At 47.7% G+C, this 18400-nt stretch overlaps 1 protein-coding gene across 1 annotated transcript in view; it reads left to right on the top strand.

The window, feature by feature from the left end:
- The first annotated feature begins 9310 nt into the window (after positions 1–9310).
- ST8SIA2 (ST8 alpha-N-acetyl-neuraminide alpha-2,8-sialyltransferase 2) overlaps positions 9311–18400 on the top strand; it is a 30048-nt gene continuing 20958 nt past the window's right edge. Inside the window, exon 1 of the mRNA XM_081839186.1 lies at positions 9311–9781. Coding sequence (XP_081695312.1) covers positions 9672–9781 — 110 coding nt within the window. The 5' untranslated portion in view covers positions 9311–9671. The remainder of the gene's footprint in view (positions 9782–18400) is intronic.

The following is an 18400-nucleotide window of genomic DNA, read 5'->3' as shown; positions in this document are numbered from 1 at the left end:
GGAAACGGACCTTCAAGTAATGAAACCTGCTTTGCAGGGAAAACACATTTTAAAACAGTTTTGGCCCAGTTAAGGGAATCTTCTTTGAAACTCTTACATAGGTGGCATTTTCCCCCTTGTGAATATCCCACATGATACCAGGGGCAACATCAACCTGTTGGAGGGGATATGGAGAGACTGGATCCTACAGACATATGTGGTGGTTTTGCAAATCTGTTTACCCATTTTGGGTTCTCGTATTTAAAGAATTGAGTTTAATATTCTGAGCACAATTCATAGTGTTGGTGCTGACCTTTAAAGCCCTAAACGGCCTCGGTCCAGTATACCTGAAGGAGCATCTCCACCTCCATCGTTCTGCCTGGACACTGAGGTCCAGCTCCGAGGGCCTTCTGGCGGTTCCCTCACTGTGAGAAGCCAAGTTACAGGGAACCAGGCAGAGGGCCATCTCAGTAGTGGCACCCGCCCTCCCACCAGACGTCAAAGAGAAAAATAACTACCAAACTTTTAGAAGACATCTGAAGGCATCCCTGTTTAGGGAAGCTTTTAATGTTTAATAGGTTACTGTATTTTAGTGTTTTGTTGGAAGCCGCCCAGAGTAGCTGGGGAAACCCAGCCAGATGGGTGGGGTATAAATAATAAATTATTATTATTATTATTATTATTATTATTATTATTATTATTATTATTACTGGAGCTACAGCCTTCCCTCCAACTTGCTTTATTTGGAATAAAGGACATGACTGCTCCACCAGTTGCTCATAAAGAACTGTTCATGTTTCTCCTTGTGGCAGCAGATAGGGAAATATTCATGTGATGATGGTGCACTGCCTTGGACTTGAATGTTGAAGCATGGTGCTCCAGAGCATGGACAATGGCCCTGGCTGAAAAGCTGGCATGCCAGATTCATGTGACAAAGGGAATTCTAACCTCCATCTTTTCTCTAATGTGTGGCAACCATTTTGGGATTATATGCATCAAGAAGGTTGTGTTTATCACCCTCCGACATCTCATGGTAATAAGTGGAAAGATTTTTTGGAGTGAACTGAAAGAATTAGATTTGATATTTTTAAGCAATTTAGTTAATGCGTTGTGACTTGTGGTGTTTTATGTGTGATGTGAAAAAATGAACATTAATCAGAAAAATAAAACAACCACACAACAGGGAACTCTGAGAACTGTAGCTCTGTGGGGGGGGGGGAATAGGGGTCGCCTAACAACTCTCATTGACAAACCTAGACAGCATCTTAAAAAGCAGAGACATCACCTTGCCAACAAAGGTCCGTATAGTTAAAGCTATGGTTTTCCCAGTAGTGATGTATGGAAGTGAGAGCTGGACCATAAAGAAGGCTGATCGCCAAAGAATTGATGCCTTTGAATTATGGTGCTGGAGGAGACTCTTGAGAGTCCCGTGGACTGCAAGAAGATCAAACCTCTCCATTCTGAAGGAAATCAGCCCTGAGTGCTCACGGGTAGGAGGAGGAGTTACGCTAAGACCAGACCATGTCATTACAGAGGAGGCAGGTTTAGTCGTTGTCTGAGGACTGTTCCTGCCTCCGGGTCTGGTCCTGACCGGATGGATACTAGAATCAGCAAGGGATACCCACATGACCTGAAAGTGTTGCTGTGCAATGCCAGGTCAATGATTCATAAGACCACTGCCATCCATGACTTGATCATGGATGGAGGATTTGATCTGGCATGTGTAACAGAGACTTGGTTGGATGAAGCAGATGGGCCTGTCCTTGCCGCTGCTTGCCCACCGGGTTTCTCTTACGCACAGCAACCCAGGTCATGTGGGCGGGGAGGGGGGGTTGCAGTGATTTTTAGGAAGTCATTAGTCTGCACCAGGCGTCCTATTGGGAAGACCCAGTTTTCTGAGTGCATGTTCTGGAAGTTGGGCAATAGGGGCAGTACAGGATTCCTACTGGTGTACCGACCTCCCCGCTGCACCAAGGATTCCCTGCCCGAGCTGCTTCAGGTCGTGGCGGATATGCTCCTGGAGACACCTAGCTTGGTTGTCCTGGGGGATTTTAACATCCATGCCGACACGACCTTACAAGGGGCCGCTCGGGACTTCGTGGAAAGCATGGCCTCCATGGGGCTGTCCCTGAATAAGTCTGGCCCAACTCATAGCCACGGACATGCCTTAGACTTGGTGTTTACCTCTACGGATGCTGGTGATCTGACATTAACTAAAAGTGAAACAAAAGAAGTGCCATGGTCAGATCACTTCCTGGTGCAACTGGACTTCTCCGCAACCCTTCCCCTCCGCAGGGAGGTGGGACCGATTCGGATGGTCCGCCCCCGCCACTTAATGGATCCAGTTGGCTTCCAGAGAGTGGTAGGGGATGCTCTATCCCAAGTTGATGGCCTTTCAGCTGATTCCCTGGTGGCCCGCTGGAATGCGGAGTTAACCAGGGCTATTGACTGTCTGGCTCCGAAGCGCCCTCTCCGATTGCATGGAGCCCGGACAGCCCCGTGGTTTTCCCCGGAGCTGAGGGTGATGAAACAATCGTTGAGACGGCTAGAGCGCCGGTGGCGGAAAACTCATTCTGAATCAGACCGGACACGGGTTAGAGCTCAACGTCGAGCCTACCAAGTGGCAGTGGCGACGGCGAAGAGGGCCTTCTTCACCGCCTCCATTGCATCTGCAGAAAACAGCAGCAGGAGACTTTTTCAGGTGGTTCGCAATCTATCAGAACCACCTGTACCAACGGGGCCTGGTAGGGACCCCAAGATCTCCTGCAATGCTTTTGCAAAGTTTTTTGCAGATAAAATCGCTCAGATTCAGAAGGAGGTAGACTCCACCGTGGGAGCAGGGCCAGGGCGGGAGAGTGCTAGAGTTCTGTCTGGTCCTGTTACATGGGATCAATTCCAATCTGTTACCTCCGAGGATGTGGACAGGCTGCTTGGACGAGTGAAACCGACCACCTGTCTCCTTGATCCTTGCCCATCCTGGCTGATAAAAGCGAGCCGGGAAGGGCTGGGCGATGGGCTCTGCGGGGTGGTGAACGCTTCCCTCTGTGAGGGAGCCTTCCCAGACCCGCTGAAAGAGGCGGTCATTAAACCGCTTCTTAAAAAAACATCTTTAGACCCGGCCAATTTGGCCAACTATCGCCCAGTCTCAAATCTGCCATTCTTGGGCAAGGTGATTGAGCGGGTGGTTGCTGAACAACTCCAAGCACGCCTGGAGGAAACGGACCATTTGGATCCCTTCCAATCGGGATTCAGGCCTCACCATGGGACTGAAACTGCCTTGGTCGCGCTGGTTGATGATCTCCGGCGGGCTAGGGACAAAGGTGAGAGCTGTTTCCTAGTTCTGCTGGATCTCTCAGCGGCCTTTGACACCATCGACCATAACATCCTTCTGGACCGTCTAGAGGGGCTGGGAGCTGGGGGCACTGTTATACAGTGGTTCCGCTCCTTCCTCCTGGGCCGTGTCCAGAAGGTGGTGGTGGGGGATGAATGTTCAGACCCCTGGGCTCTCACTTGTGGGGTGCCTCAGGGTTCTGTCCTCTCCCCCATGCTTTTTAATATCTATATGAAGCCGCTGGGAGAGATCATCAGGGGGTTTGGACTGGGTGTTCATCAGTATGCAGATGACACCCAGCTCTACCTCTCCTTTAAATCAGAACCAGTGAAGGCGGTGAAGGTCCTGTGTGAGTGCCTGGAGGCGGTTGGAGGTTGGATGGCGGCTAACAGATTGAGGTTGAATCCTGACAAGACAGAAGTACTGTTTTTGGGGGACAGGAGGCGGGCAGGTGTGGAGGATTCCCTGGTCCTGAATGGGGTAACTGTGCCCCTGAAGGACCAGGTGCGCAGCCTGGGAGTCATTTTGGACTCACAGCTGTCCATGGAGGCGCAGATTAACTCTGTGTCCAGGGCAGCTGCCTACCAGCTCCACCTGGTACGCAGGCTAAGACCCTACCTCCCCGCGGACTGTCTCGCCAGAGTGGTGCATGCTCTAGTTATCTCACGCTTGGACTACTGCAATGCGCTCTACGTGGGGCTACCTTTGAAGGTGACCCGGAAACTGCAATTAATCCAGAATGCGGCAGCTAGACTGGTGACTGGGAGTGGCCGCCGGGACCACATAACACCGGTTCTGAGAGATCTGCATTGGCTCCCAGTACGTTTCCGAGCACAATTCAAAGTGTTGGTGCTGACCTTTAAAGCCCTAAACGGCCTCGGTCCTGTATACCTGAAGGAGCGTCTCCACCCCCATCGTTCAGCCCGGACACTGAGATCCAGCGCCGAGGGCCTTCTGGCGGTTCCCTCATTGCGAGAAGTGAGGCTACAGGGAACCAGACAGAGGGCCTTCTCGGTAGTGGCGCCCGCCCTGTGGAACGCCCTCCCATCAGATGTCAAAGAGATAAAGAATTACCTGACGTTCAGAAGACATCTTAAGGCAGCCCTGTTCAGGGATGTTTTTAATATGTAATGCTGTATTGTTTTTAATACTGATTGGGAGCCGCCCAGAGTGGCTGGGGAAACTCAGCCAGATGGGCGGGGTATAAATAATAAATTATTATTATTATTATTATATTACTGGAAGGACAGATCCTGAAGCTGAGGCTCCAATACTTTGGCCACCTCATGAGAAGAGAAGACTCCCTGGAAAAGACCCTCATGCTGGGAAAGATGGAGGGCACAAGGAGAAGGGGACGACAGAGGACAAGATGGCTGGGCAGTGTTCTCGAAGCTACCAGCATGAGTTTGACCAAACTGCGGGAGGCAGTGGAAGACAGGAGTGCCTGGCGTGCTCTGGTCCATGGGGTCACGAAGAGTCGGACACAACTAAATGACTAAACAACAACAACAACAACAACTCTCATTGCCCTTCATAGAATCATGGAACTGTAGAGTTGGAAGCAACCTTTAATGAACTACTGCTCCCAGGATTATCTGAGGAATGGCGTGACTGTCTGAGGGGGTATCATAGTACTTTCAATGTATGGTGTGGATGTAGAAAATGTTTTGTCAAGCACCAACCTACACTTTACCAAGCATTCCCTCATCACTTTTTTTACAGGAAGAAGTCTCCTTTTGGAAGTGGCTTTGTTGTGCAAGAGGCCAAATCTGTTTTAACTGCTCAGCCTGAATTTGCCACAGCATTCCATGATGATTCCTGAACAATTCTGAACATATCAGCAAAATATAAGCACTGAATCAACATTTCAGTCGGCCCATTAAAACATCTAACTTCGATACATTCAAGAGACTGTGCAATGGAAAATACCGAAGCTTTGCAATAAAAATCCTAAGAATCCAAGTTAACAGCTAAATACTCTGTCAGCGCAAGCTGAAATACAGAGAAGCCAATAGTACAAAGCCAATGTATGATCTTATTTCTACCCAATCATTAACAATTCATTTCCGAACTTAAGCCTGCAATCAGCATATCAGCAAATCAATCAAAAACTCTTCATCCCATTAAATTCAAAATTGCACAGTCCACCAACAATTCAAATTGAAAGGGTTTAGCAATAAAATAACACCATTTCTAAATTAGGAGCAAATGTAATATGGTCACATTTTTCTTCTACCCTGGCAAAAGAGGCTTTCATTGTTCTGCTTCACTTCTCAGGGCACTTTAGAATACATTTAGAATATCAGTGGGTGTGGAGATTTGAGATTATCTCACTTTGTGACTTGGTCAAAGTCGGGGTGTGGGGGTGTTTGGTTTCTTTTCAATAAACATTTTTCCAGCATGGTGCAGCATCCCTGGCCACTCACACTTCCTGAACTAAAAAAACCCAAAAACAAATCATGGGATGAGCTATTCACAACGCATCCCCCTGGGCTGTGATGGAGCCCCACAGTAGGCAAAAGATTCCTGCACTGCAAGGAGTTGGACTTGATTAACCTTGTCCTCCCTTCCAACTCTACAATTCTGTGATTCTGCAAAGTGTGAGCACCCGGGAAGGCTGCAGAAGACACACAACCAGTCAATTACCGTATTTTTTGCTCTATAAGACTCACTTTTTCCCTCCTAAAAAGTAAGGGGAAATGTGTGTGCGTCTTATGGAGCGAATGCAGGCTGCACAGCTATCCCAGAAGCCAGAACAGTAAGAGGGATTGCTGCTTTCACTGCGCAGCGATCCCTCTTGTTGTTCTGGCTTCTGAGATTCAGAATATTTTTTTTCTTGTTTTCCTTCTCCAAAAACTAGGTGCATCTTGTGGTCTGGTGCGTCTTATAGAGTGAAAAATACTGTATCTGTAGAATGAAAAACACTCACAAACTCTTCTTGGTCACCTCAAAAGTAAGGTAAGCTTCGCATAGGCATCTCAATGATTACTGTCAGAACAGGATTCTGGACTAGACGAGCGACTGGCTAATCCATCTGGGCTCTTCTGACATTCTTAACAAAAATCCTGCACTTTTCCCCATGAGAATTTCACTGAACAATTTCTCCCCCCTTTGATGATTTTCCATTGTGATCTCTTTTCTCATTCGTTGATGGGGAATGGCCGTGAAAAACGTGGGACAAACATTGGGCACACCCCTAGTTTGTAATACTAAATAAAATGTTTATACCAAAGTCGCAGGGCGCTTGTGTGTTTCCTGTGGCATTGCCACTCACTTTTTATGGGGCATCCACAAGACACTGGCACCCAACTTTTGCCTTCTTGTGTTTTCAGACTTGCAGAATCACAGAATCATAGATCTGTAAAGTTGGAAGAGACCACAAGAATATTCTAATCCAAGCTCCTACAACACTGGAATCTTTCACCCATGGGGCTCAAACCCATGACCTTGAGATTAAGGGTCTCATGCTCTACCGACTGAGCTAAGAGTGAACTTTTGCATGCATAAAGAATTGAGCCATGGGTGGTACAGGTGGCCATTGTGTTACTTTTCCATCTTTTGGGAGAAGCATGGTTTTCATGTGCAAGGAAATAGTAGGTACTTGAACCTATTGTCCCTATCTCAGCACATCTTTACTATTTCTGTCCCAGTCTGAGCCATTATAGCTCTCTACCCCCTTTTTTCTTTTTAAATGATCTGTTAATTTGCACTGTTTCACCTGCCTTGTTAAACTCATTATTAAACGTAACAGCACTTGGGTGAACAGGTGTTTTTGTGCAATTTGTGGAGGATTTTAAAACACTTTGACTTTCCTGTCTCGTCTGTTGGCACCGTTTTAACAAAGTGCTTATTTTGTGGGTTGCTTTTTTTAAAAAAGTATAGTTATAAAAGGTATTAATATATGATATAATGCCGTTGAAATAACCACACACAGAAATGAAATAAGTGAGAACTGATGTAACATAATGGCTACGAGAGTCAAAATCCAGGGCGATAAACTATCTTATTTCGTACCAATTTAATCTAAGGGCACTTCCAGGCTGTCATGATTTTCGGATGGGATTGAGCCACACACAAGCAAATACAGGCTGCACAATGAAAGCTAATCTGAAACTCTGGTGAAACAAACCGACCTCCCCCAAAGACTGAGCTTTCTTCCATAAGGAAAGTGACAAGGGGAAGGGCACTAGAGAATGTATAAGGATAGCACTTGCTTTGGCACAGCGTCAACAAAGCACCAACACCCCACCCTCTGCCAATGAAATAAAAGGAAGTCCTTCTTCATGCAGCGCATTGTTAAACAATGGAACTCACTGCCACAAGAGGTGGCAATGGCCACCAAATAGGATGGCCTCAAAGGGGGACTGAAAAATTAATGGAGGAGAAGCCTATCAATGATTACTGGCCAGGATGGCTATGCACTGCCTTCACAATCGGTGGCAACAATGCTTCTGAATCGCAGTTGTAGGAAACCACAGGGGGAGAGAGTGCTCTTGTGCTTGGGTCTTGCTTGTGGGTTACCTACAGGCATCTGGGTGGACACTGTGAGAACAGCATGCTGGACTAGATGGGCCATTGGCCTGATCCAGCAGGCTCTTCTTATGTTCTTATCTTTCTGTGAATGCTCATTAAGTAACCAAGGCTGTCTACTCGCCTTGCAAACAAATCAGGATGAACGTTCAATAAACACATCCGCTGCATGGTCAGGGAAAAAACAATGCTGCCCAGGGTTGTAAAGACTGTAGAGAGAATAATTGGGTGCACTCGTCCCACCTTGGATCAAATCTATGCTTCCAGGTGTCATAAGAAAGCTACAGAGATAGTGCAGGATAGTGCGCACCCCAGAAATGATCTCTTTCAGCTTCTGCCTTCTGGAAGAAGGTACAGGGTTATAAAGACTAGGACTAGCCACCTGAGAAACAATTTGTACCCAAATGCGATTTTGGTTTTAAACACAATGTAAGGAACGTCTAGGGACGCGGGTGGCACTGTGGGTTAAACCACAGAGTCTAGGACTTGCTGATCAGAAGGTCAGTGGTTCGAATCCCCGCGACAGGGTGAGCTCCCGTTGCTTGGTCCCTGCTCCTGCCAACCTAGCAGTTCGTAAGCACATCAAAGTGCAAGTAGATAAATAGGTACCGCTCCAGCGGGAAGGTAAATGGCGTTTCCATGCGCTGCTCTGGTTCGCCAGAAGCGGCTTAGTCATGCTGGCCACATGACCCGGAAGCTGTACGCCGGCTCCCTTGGCCAATAAAGCGAGATGAGCGCCGCAACCCCAGAGTTGGTCACGTCTGGACCTAATGGTCAGGGGTCCCTTTACCTTTACCTTTAAGGAGTCTCTATGGGAGTATATTGTATTTTAAAATAGGGTATCAGAGTTTTCAGGGGGCTAATCAGGTTGGGATAGCTGGGATAGCAGGCTTGTTGGTTTTTGAATGTCCTATGTAGATTTTTCAATTTTGTTGTTCTGTATGGGACAATGACAATAATGTTTATTGTATCGTATCGCTGGAAGGGCCCTGACTGCTGGACTACCATCAGCTCCAGCCAGCATGAATAATGGGAGTCATCTAAAATACATCACATTGGCTACTTCTGGTCTAGATGCTAACACCCCCACCACTCAGCTGTCCTTAGAGAAGTCACACCTTTGAAGCCTCAATCTCCCGGGCATGGAAACTCCACTCTTCAAAGGAGAGGGACAGAGATGAAAACGCTGGCCTACCTTACCAGGTTGTAAGGGTGACAAGAAAGTGGATTTCTGACAAGTGCTCTCTAAACGGTTCTTACTACTGCTGGCATTGTGAGATGTCTATCTGACAGATGTATTTTGTTTCTTGGGACTGGAGGGGGATTGTGTGTGTGTGTGTGTGTGTGTGTGTGTGTGTGTGTGTGTGTAAGAGAGAGAGAGAGAGAGAGAGAAAGAAACTTTGCGAAGGCTGTAGATGAGGAGGGAGGATTGGAGAGGGGGAGGAGAAAGAGAGGGAAGGAGGGGAGGCTTATCTCTCTCTCTCTTTCTTTCTTTCTTTCTCTCACTCATTCTCTCCCCTCTCAGTGTCAAGAAATCTTGGAGAGGAGGAGGAGGCGGCTCTGTCCTGGCAGGTCCCTTTCGCGAGGATGAAAGCCCAGCTTCCCAGCCTGGGGATGCAGTAGGCGGTGACCCCCGAGAGAAGAGGGAGCACTCAACTTGTAGGCAGCGGTGTGTGTAAGGGGTGGGAGTGGGGTCTCTCTTTCGGGAGATCTCCAAACTCCTGCGCTCGGGACCTTCTTCGCCTCTGGACCGGCAGAGGAGGCGCCCCGGCGGCTGCAGCCCAGCCGAGCCCCGCCGGTCTCTCTCTCTCTCTCCCTGCGCCCCGGAGCCATGCCGTCGCCGCCGCCGCTGCCCTGCCGGGGCTGGACGCTGGCTCTGCTCACGCTGCTGGTGGGGATCCTGATCTTCGCGGACATCTCCGAGATCGAGCTGGAAATCGGGTAAAAAAAGAAACAATGGAGCCGGGTTCGATTCCCCCGCGCGTCCTTGCGCTCTGATCCAGGTGGCTCTTGTTGTGGGGGGGCGCGATTGGGGGGGGGGCTAAGGGGAAACAGTTTGGGAGAAGCAGGGGGCTTGGACCCGGGCTGGAGTAGCCGGGTGGGGTAGGGTGGGAAATCAAGCTCTGATTTGGTTCGGGCAGGGGGGCGTGGCGGAGGGGGGCTTGTAAGGTAGGTGACACTTTTTAGCTCGGGGGTGGCTTTCCAAAAAGAGGGATCGATGCGAAATGATGCTGGCGGGGGGTTTACAAAGGAGAAGGGAAACCTCTGCGGGGGGGGGGAGTGCGGTTACAAAGGATGGTTTTTCTCTGGGGAAGGAGGATGAGGAAGGGGGCGCAATGGAGTGGAAGGGGGGCTGCAAGAGAAGGAGCGTGTGGGTGGGCTGGGCGAGGGGGGGACTCCGGAGTTTCTTTGTCTCCGCGCGCGCTGCCTCGGCTGCTGGAGCTCTGAGTAGCGAGGGGGGAGCGCTTTCGCTCTAGCCTCTCGCGGACCGAGCCCCCAACCCCTGTACCAGCCAGCGCGGGGTGAGGTTCGAGGGTGGGGTCGGGCTTATCAGCTGCAGTTGTTGGGGGGTTGGGGGGTTAAGGAGTCAATCGATGTGGGTCTTGGGGAGATCTGGAAAGCGGGAGAGGAGAGGGGGGCGTGGACCGGCTGGAAGTTGGGGGGGGGGGAGAGAGAAACGGGAAATGAGAAAGCCGCCTTGGATACCAAGTCCATCTAGCTCCGTGCTGTCTGCCCTAACCGGCAGAAGGGAAAATTCCCAGCCCCACCTGAAGATGCCCCTGGGTTGAACCTAGGATCTTCTGTGTGCAAAGCAGATGCTCCACCACTGAGCTCTGGTCTCTCCTCTGGGACACAGGAGAACCTCATGCCTTATTTCGATAGTTACAAGCTTAGTGGATCAGGGAGATGTTGTAGATGTAGCGCATCTTTATTTCAATAAGGCTTTTGGCAAAGTCCCCCGCGATATCCTTGCGGAGAAGCTGGACAATGTTATTGTTAGGTGGATTTGTAGGGAGTTGACTAACCAAACCCAAAGAGTACTCACCAAGAACTCCCTGTCATCCGGGCGGGGGGGACGTGACAAGTGGGGTGCTGCAAGGTTCTGTCCTGGACATGGTGTTGTTCAACAGTTTTATAAATGACTTGGATTAAGGAATTGAAGAGGATTTGCATAGGACACCAAATTGAGAGGGGTAGCTAATACTGTACCTCAGAAGACAGAATCAAGATTCAAGATGACCCTAACAAATTGGAGAACTGAGCCAAAACCAGTGGCGTAGCGTGGGGGGTGCAGGGGGGGCCGGCCGCACTGGGTGCAACATCTGGGGGTTAGGGGTAGGGGTAGGGGGCGCAAATCCACGGGTTAGGGGGCGCAAATTACTTGCCTTGCCCCGGGTGCTGACAACCCACGCTACGCCACTGGCCAAAACTAACATATGACATTTCAATGGGGACAAGTGTAAGATTGTACAGTTAGGCAGGAATAATCAGATGCCCAAATATAGGAAGGAAGACACCTGGTTTGCCTGTAGTATATGTGAAAAGGATCTAGAGCAGGGGTCAGCAACCTTTTTCAGCCATGGGCCGGTCCACCATCCCTCAGACTGTGTGGTGGGCAGGACTATATTTTTTGTGGGGGGGATGAACAAATTCCTATGCCCCACAAGTAATCCAGAGATGCATTTTAAATAAAAGGACACATTCTGCTCATGTCACGCTGATTCCTGGACCGTCTGCAGGCTAGATTTAGAAGGCGATTGGGCTGCATCCGGCCCCTGGGCCTTAGGTTGCCTACCCCTGATCTAGGGGGTTTTAATAATAATAATAATAATAATAATAATAATAATAATAATAATAATTTTTTATTTATACCCCGCCCTCCCCAGCCAAGGCCAGGCTCAGAGCGGCTTACAAACAATAATAAAAACAACATGAATGATTACAACTTAAAAACAAAAATAAAATACAACATTAAAATAATGGAACATTAAAATATTAAAATGTAGCCTCATCGCAGGAGGAGAAGGAAAAGAAAGAGAGAGAGAGGGGGAGGGAGGGAGGGAATCAAATTGGCTCCAAGCCAAAGGCCAGGCGGAACAACTCTGTCTTACAGGCCCTGCGGAAAGAAATCAGATCCTGCAGGGCCCTGGTCTCAGGAGACAGAGCGTTCCACCAGGTCGGGGCTAGAGCTGAAAAGGCCCTGGCTCTGGTTGAAGCCAATCTAACTTCCTTAGGGCCCGGGACTACTAGGGTGTTGCTATTTATGGACCTTGAGGCTCTCCGTGGGGCATACCGGGAGAGGCGGTCCCGTAGGTACGAGGTTCCTAGGCCGTGAAGGGCTTTAAAGGTCAAAAGCAGCACCTTAAATCTGACCCTGTACTCCACCGGGAGCCAGTGCAGCTTGAAAAGCACTGGGTGAATATGCTCCCATGGCAGAGACCCCGTGAGGAGCCTCGCTGCAGCATTCTGTACCCGCTGGAGTTTCTGGGACAGCTTCAAGGGCAGCCCCGCATAGAGCGAATTACAGTAGTAGACAACAATTTTAGTAGACAACAAGCTTAACATGAGTCACTAGTGTGATTCTGCAGCAAGAAATGCTAATGCAATTCTGGGCTGCATCAACTGAAGTAATAGTCCAGTTTAAGGGAAGTAATAGTACCATTATATTGTCTTATATCAGACCCCACTGAGTACTGTGCTCAGTTCTGGGCACCACAATTTAAGAATGATATTGGCAAACTAGAACTTGGTTGCAGAGGAAGGCAACCAAGATGATCAAGGGTCTGGAAACCAAGCCTTATGAGGAACAGTTGAGGGAGTTGGGTATGCCTAGCCTGGAGAAGAGAAGACTAAGAGATGACGCAATAGCCGTCTTTTAAATGTCTGAAGGGCTGTCATGTGGAAGAAGGTGCAAGCTTGTTTTGTGTTGCTCCAGAGGGGAGGATCCAAACCAATGGATTCATGTGACAAGAAAAGAGATTCCAACAAAACTTGAGGAATAATTTCTGATGGTACGAACAGTAGAGCAGATGAGCTGGGAAGGTGGTAGACTCTCCTTCGCAGGAGGCTTTTAAACACAGCTTGGATGCCCATCTGTTAGGGTTTTCTTAGCTGTGATTCCTCCATTGCAGGAGGTTGGACTACATGAAGACTGGGGTCCCTTCCAACTCCACAGTTTTCTGGTTCTATGAAAGATACAGTTGCTCCTCTAGTTCAGCATTGCCTACGCTGATTGGCGGTAGTTCTCCAGGGTTTCAGGCAGGGGTCTATCCCACCAGGCCAACCTAGAGACCCCAGGGATTGAACCCGAGACCTTCTGTGTGCAAAGGAGATGCTCTGCCACTGAGCTACATCTCTGCATCTTGAGATAGGGACTTGTACAAGGGCTGGTTTCATGGAAGAAGTACTGAAAAGCTCCAGGTTTAGCACTTGAGAAATGTTGGAAGTTTAAAGTGGGAGACATGGATTCACCACACCCCATTGACAACAATGGCATTGTTGGCAAAGCTGGAAAGTGTTAGGCATCATGCTCAGGTGTAGGTAAAAGGTAAATGACCCCTTGACAGTTGCGTCCAGTCAAAGGCGATTGTGGGGTTGCGGTGCTCATCTCACTTTTCAGGCCAAGGGAGCCACCGTTTGTCCACAGATGGCTTTCCAGGTCATGTGGCCAGCAGGACTAAACTGCTTCTGGCACAACGGGACACCATGAGGGGTGTCAGAGCGCATGGAAATGTCGTTTACCTTCCCACCACAGCGGTACCTATTTATCTACTCGCACTGGTGTGCTTTCGAACTGCTAGGTTGGCAAGAGCTGGGATAGAGCAACAGGAGCTCACCCCATGGCATGGATTCAAACTGCCAACCTTCCGATCGGCAAGCCCAAGAGGCTCAGTGGTTTAGACCACAGTGCCACGAACATCCCTCAGGTATATCTAGCAGAGAGGCAATAACCATTCATTGCACTTATCCTTTTTCTGCCCTAGTGCATGTGACATGGTTCTCCCCCTTTGCGATGGTTCTCCCCTTCTCTGTGTACCTACTCTACACTTGCAGGACCCAGCCTTGGTGTTTGTTTTGAAGGGAATGTCTGAAGTAAGAGGAGACACCAGTGCCCCACGGCAGGTACTGAGTGCAATTCTCTCAATACGGAATAATAATTTCAGATCCACGTTCTTTAAGTGTGCATTAAATGTATGGTGCCTTTACGGTGCCACCATACACACGATACATTTAAATAGCATTGCTTCCCCCAAAGAACACTGGAAACTGCTAAGGATGCTGGGAATTGCAGCTCTGCAACACATCAATTACAGTTCCCAGCATTCCTCGGGGGAAGCCACATGCTCCAAATGTCCTTTAAATGCTCAGATGCTGCTTGTAGGTTTCGAATTGGGGCAACTGATTGGCCATTGTGAGAATAGGAGGCTGGATTAGATAGGTGGGCCTTTGGATCCAGCTGGGCTCTTATGTTCTTGTGGACTTGAACTCCCATGGGAAAGGCTGTTTGGGGACATAGGAAAGTGTCTTGTGCTGATTGAGACCATTTGTCAATCTAATTCAAGATGACTTCTGAACACCAGTTGCTGGCAATCCCAAAAGGAGAGAGCTGCTGTTGTGCTCGGGTCCTGCTTGCAAGCTTCCCACTGGGGCATCTGGTCGGCCACCATGGAAAAGGAATGCTGGAGTAGACAGTTCTCTTCCCTAAGCCAGCAGAGCTTTTCTTATATTCTGCCATTCTGGAGAAAAGGGTTGGGTGGATATCTGCTGTGGGCACTTCCCGGTCAGGGATGGGTTTGGCGAATAGTCAGGGAGGGAGGACAGAAGTTAGAGTCTCTCCACCTCTGCCTTAGATGTTGCTGTCAGTCTTGTCTTAGGCTGAGTAGAGGATAAAATGAAGAGAGCTCTTCCACTTTCCTATTATTCTGTGATGGAGCGTGTGGTCCTGATTAGACCAAGGAGGGAGGAGCACTCCATCAAGTTGAAGGGGAAGCTGCTAGTCGAGATACGGATGGAGCAATGTGTAAAAATGTAGTTCTCAGACTGTGCCATGAGAAATCAATCACGTAATTAAAGACTGTTGTGACTCCAGAGTAGCCATTGATGCAGCAGACTGTCTGCTGCATTTTGGCACAAAGCACCACCTTCTTCCTTCCAATTAGGAAGCAGAGCAGTTTCTTGTGCAGGTATCCAGAAGAGGGACTGCTCCTTACTTGCCCTAACTAAAAGGTACACCCTTAGAGGTGCAATTGTGAAAATAGATATAAATCAGAAGGGAAGAGTCTCAGTGGTCAGGGAGAGATTCATGCCCTCCTACATTTCTCCAAAGAAAATAGGGACATCCTAAGGAAAAGCGGGACATTCAGGGATCAAATCAGAAACCGAGATGGCTTCTGTAAATTCAGGACCACCCCTGGAAAATAGGGACACTAGGAGGGTCTGAGATTTGGTACTTGCCAAACTGGAATGGGATAGGACAGAAGAACAGTAGAAGAGTCCTCTTGGATCAGGCCAATGGCCCATCCAGTCCAGCACCCTGTTCCTTTAAAAAAAACAAAAAAGAATTTCTATTTGATTTTCCAAAATATGAACATACAACAAAAACAATTCCCAATCTAATTATCGAGATTACTCTGAAGCTCCTGACTTACCCCCATCCCTTCCATGGGTCCTATTGATTCTATTTTCAGCTACATATCAATACTTCTCCAATTTTTCATCTTCCTAGGTTATCTATACGTTCTATTACATTACAAGTGTGTTTTGAAAAGGTAAAGGACCCCTGACAGTTAAGTCCAGTCGCAAATGACTCTGGGGTTGCAGCACTCGTCTCGCTTTACTGGCCGAGGGAGCCAATGTTTGTCCACAGACAATTTTTCCAGGTCATGTGGCCAGCATGACTAAGCCACTTCTGGCAAACCAGAGCAGCGCACGGAAACGCAGTTTACCTTCCTGCTGGAGTGGTACTCATTTATCTACTTGCACTTTGACATGCTTTAAAACTGCTAGGTTGGCAGGAGCTGGGTCCAAGCAAAGGGAGCTCACCCTGTCGTGGGGATTCGAACTGCCGACCTTCCGATCGGCAAGCCCAAGGCTCAGTGGTTTACACCATAGCGCCACCCGCATCCCACAAGTGTGTTTAAGATCCTGCTAATGTTTTGACTTGTTCACAATGATTTTATATATATACATTATAAACATTTCCCATTCTTTTTTTAAATTTCGTGTCTTCTTGATTCCTAAGCTTCCCAGTTAGTTTTGCCATTTCATTTTTTAAAAAAGAATATTTATTGCTTTTAAACCTTACAAACAAGAAGAAAAAGAAAAGGAGAAAAAAGAAGAAAAAACAAAAGAAAGAAAAAACAATACAATATAATAAACAATACACCACACAACATTAATGCATTAAACTAAACAAAACAGAACAAAAACAATTTTAAAAAAATCATCATACCATTTCAATGCCTTATCTTTCATTCCCTTGTTTCATCAACTTCCTCTCACCTCCCTTTTTGTATTCCACTTCTATTAATTGTTTCAGCAATTCCTTTCCATCTTTCACTATTTTCTGTCATATAAATATCTTAACTTATTTTAACCTTATTTTCCATTAATACTATAATACTTATTTATGCTTAACTCCTTATAACACTTCTACTAAAGCCATATAATTTCATTCCAACATTTTTCTAACACTCATTAATTTTACCGTATTTCTATAAATAAACTTTAAACTTTTTCCAATCTTCTTCCACCGTCTCTTCTCCCTGGTCTCAGATTCTGCCAGTCATTTCCATCAAATCCATATAGTCCATCAACCTGGTGATCTTCTGTCTGAGGCTCTTAACTCTTTTCCAGGTCCCTTCTGCAAGTCTTCTTCGTATACTTTGTCTTCTGCTGATCTTGTTGTTAATTTCCTTCCTTTGATGCTGAAGAGTAGGTCTCGGGGGAGCTCCAACCTAGCAATGTTTTTATTCCTTCTCGACATGTCATCCACATCTCCGTGGTTAAAACTAAAATCCAAAAGATATTTCAGGACGCGTTTCAAAATCCCTCCAAATCTGAAGGTCCCCACAACTCCAATTTCCTCCTGACCCAAGTCCAGATCCCAAAGGCCAGTAAATCCCTGCATGAGATAGTTTTGCCATTTCAGCATAGTCCATCAATTTGATTTGCCATTCTTCTCTAGTCGGGGTTATCTCTTCCTTCCATCTCTGGCCTCAGTCCAGCACACTGTTCCAATCAGATGCCCCAATGGGAAACCTGCAAGCAAGACCCAAGGAGAAGAGCCCTCAAACAGCAAAATGGGGCATGCCCCGCCCCCCAATTCCAGATAATTTGTTCATTGAGCATTCATCCTGATATGTTTGCTGGAAGGTTAGATGATGTTGCATTGAGCATCACTCCACACTTCCCAGGGCATTTCTCCATCACTTTCCGTATCACAAAAAAGTCCAATCTTTTAGGGAAGTGAGATTGTGGCACAAAAACCTCCCAATCAGCTTTAATCGCACATCCAAAATTTGTCCATGTGTGGTTGAATCCCACTTGAAAACAGTGACAGCCTGGAAACAAGCTATACTGGAACTTGATTGAGCATTTGTGCTGATTTGATTCTGTGGCAGTCATAAGACAATCAACACTCACCTGGTATTCATCCTGATTTGCTCGAGGGCTGTTTAGAGCCAGTGTGGTGTAGTGGTTAAGAGCGGTAGTCTCGTAATCTGGGGAACTGGGTTCGTGTCTCCGCTCCTCCACATGCAGCTGCTGGGTGACCTTGGGCCAGTCACACTTCTCTGAAGTCTCTCAGCCCCACTCACCTCACAGAGTGTTTGTTGTGAGGGAGGAAGGGAAAGGAGAATGTTAGCTGCTTTGAGACTCCTTAAAGGGAGTGAAAGGCGGGATATCAAATCCAAACTCTTCTTCTTCTTCCTCTTCTTCTGTTTAGTCATTAGTCCCATTAGTAATTTGCTCAGACTATACTTTACAGCAGATTTCCCTATCATTTTTCAAGCCGCCAGAAGTCTATTATTATTATTATTTTAAATGGATTTGTTGCACCATTTGTTGCACTTTAATTGTGCAAACCTACACCTACTATAGGGACGTGGGTGGCGCTGTGGGTTAAACCACAGAGCCTAAGACTTGCTGATCAGAAGGTCGGTGGTTCGAATCCCCATGACGGAGTGAGCTCCCATTGCTCGGTCCCTGCTCCTGCCAACCTAGCTGTTCAAAAGCACGTCAAAGTGCAAGTAGAGAAATAGGCACCGCTCCAGCAGGAAGGTAAACACCGTTTCTGTGCGCTGCTCTGGTTCACCAGAAGCGGCTTAGTCATGCTGGCCACATGACCTGGAAGCTGTACAGCGGCTCCCTCAGCCAAAAAAGTGAGATGAGTGCCGCAACCCCAGAGTCATCTGTGACTAGACCAAATGGGCAGGGGTCCCTTTACCTTTACATTTACACCTACTATAGGCACTTAATCCCTCCCCCAAAGCTGTGAGACTGTGGAGATGGCTCAGGTTTTTAACCTAAATACACCAGAGGGTTCTCCATAGAAGGCCA

The sequence above is a fragment of the Podarcis erhardii genome, assembly GCF_964252035.2.
Source record: "Podarcis erhardii genome assembly, chromosome: 14".
NCBI classification, from domain to species: Eukaryota; Metazoa; Chordata; class Lepidosauria; order Squamata; family Lacertidae; genus Podarcis; species Podarcis erhardii.
Note: the sequence above shows the minus strand (reverse complement) of the source record. Positions and strands in the feature narration are given on the sequence as shown.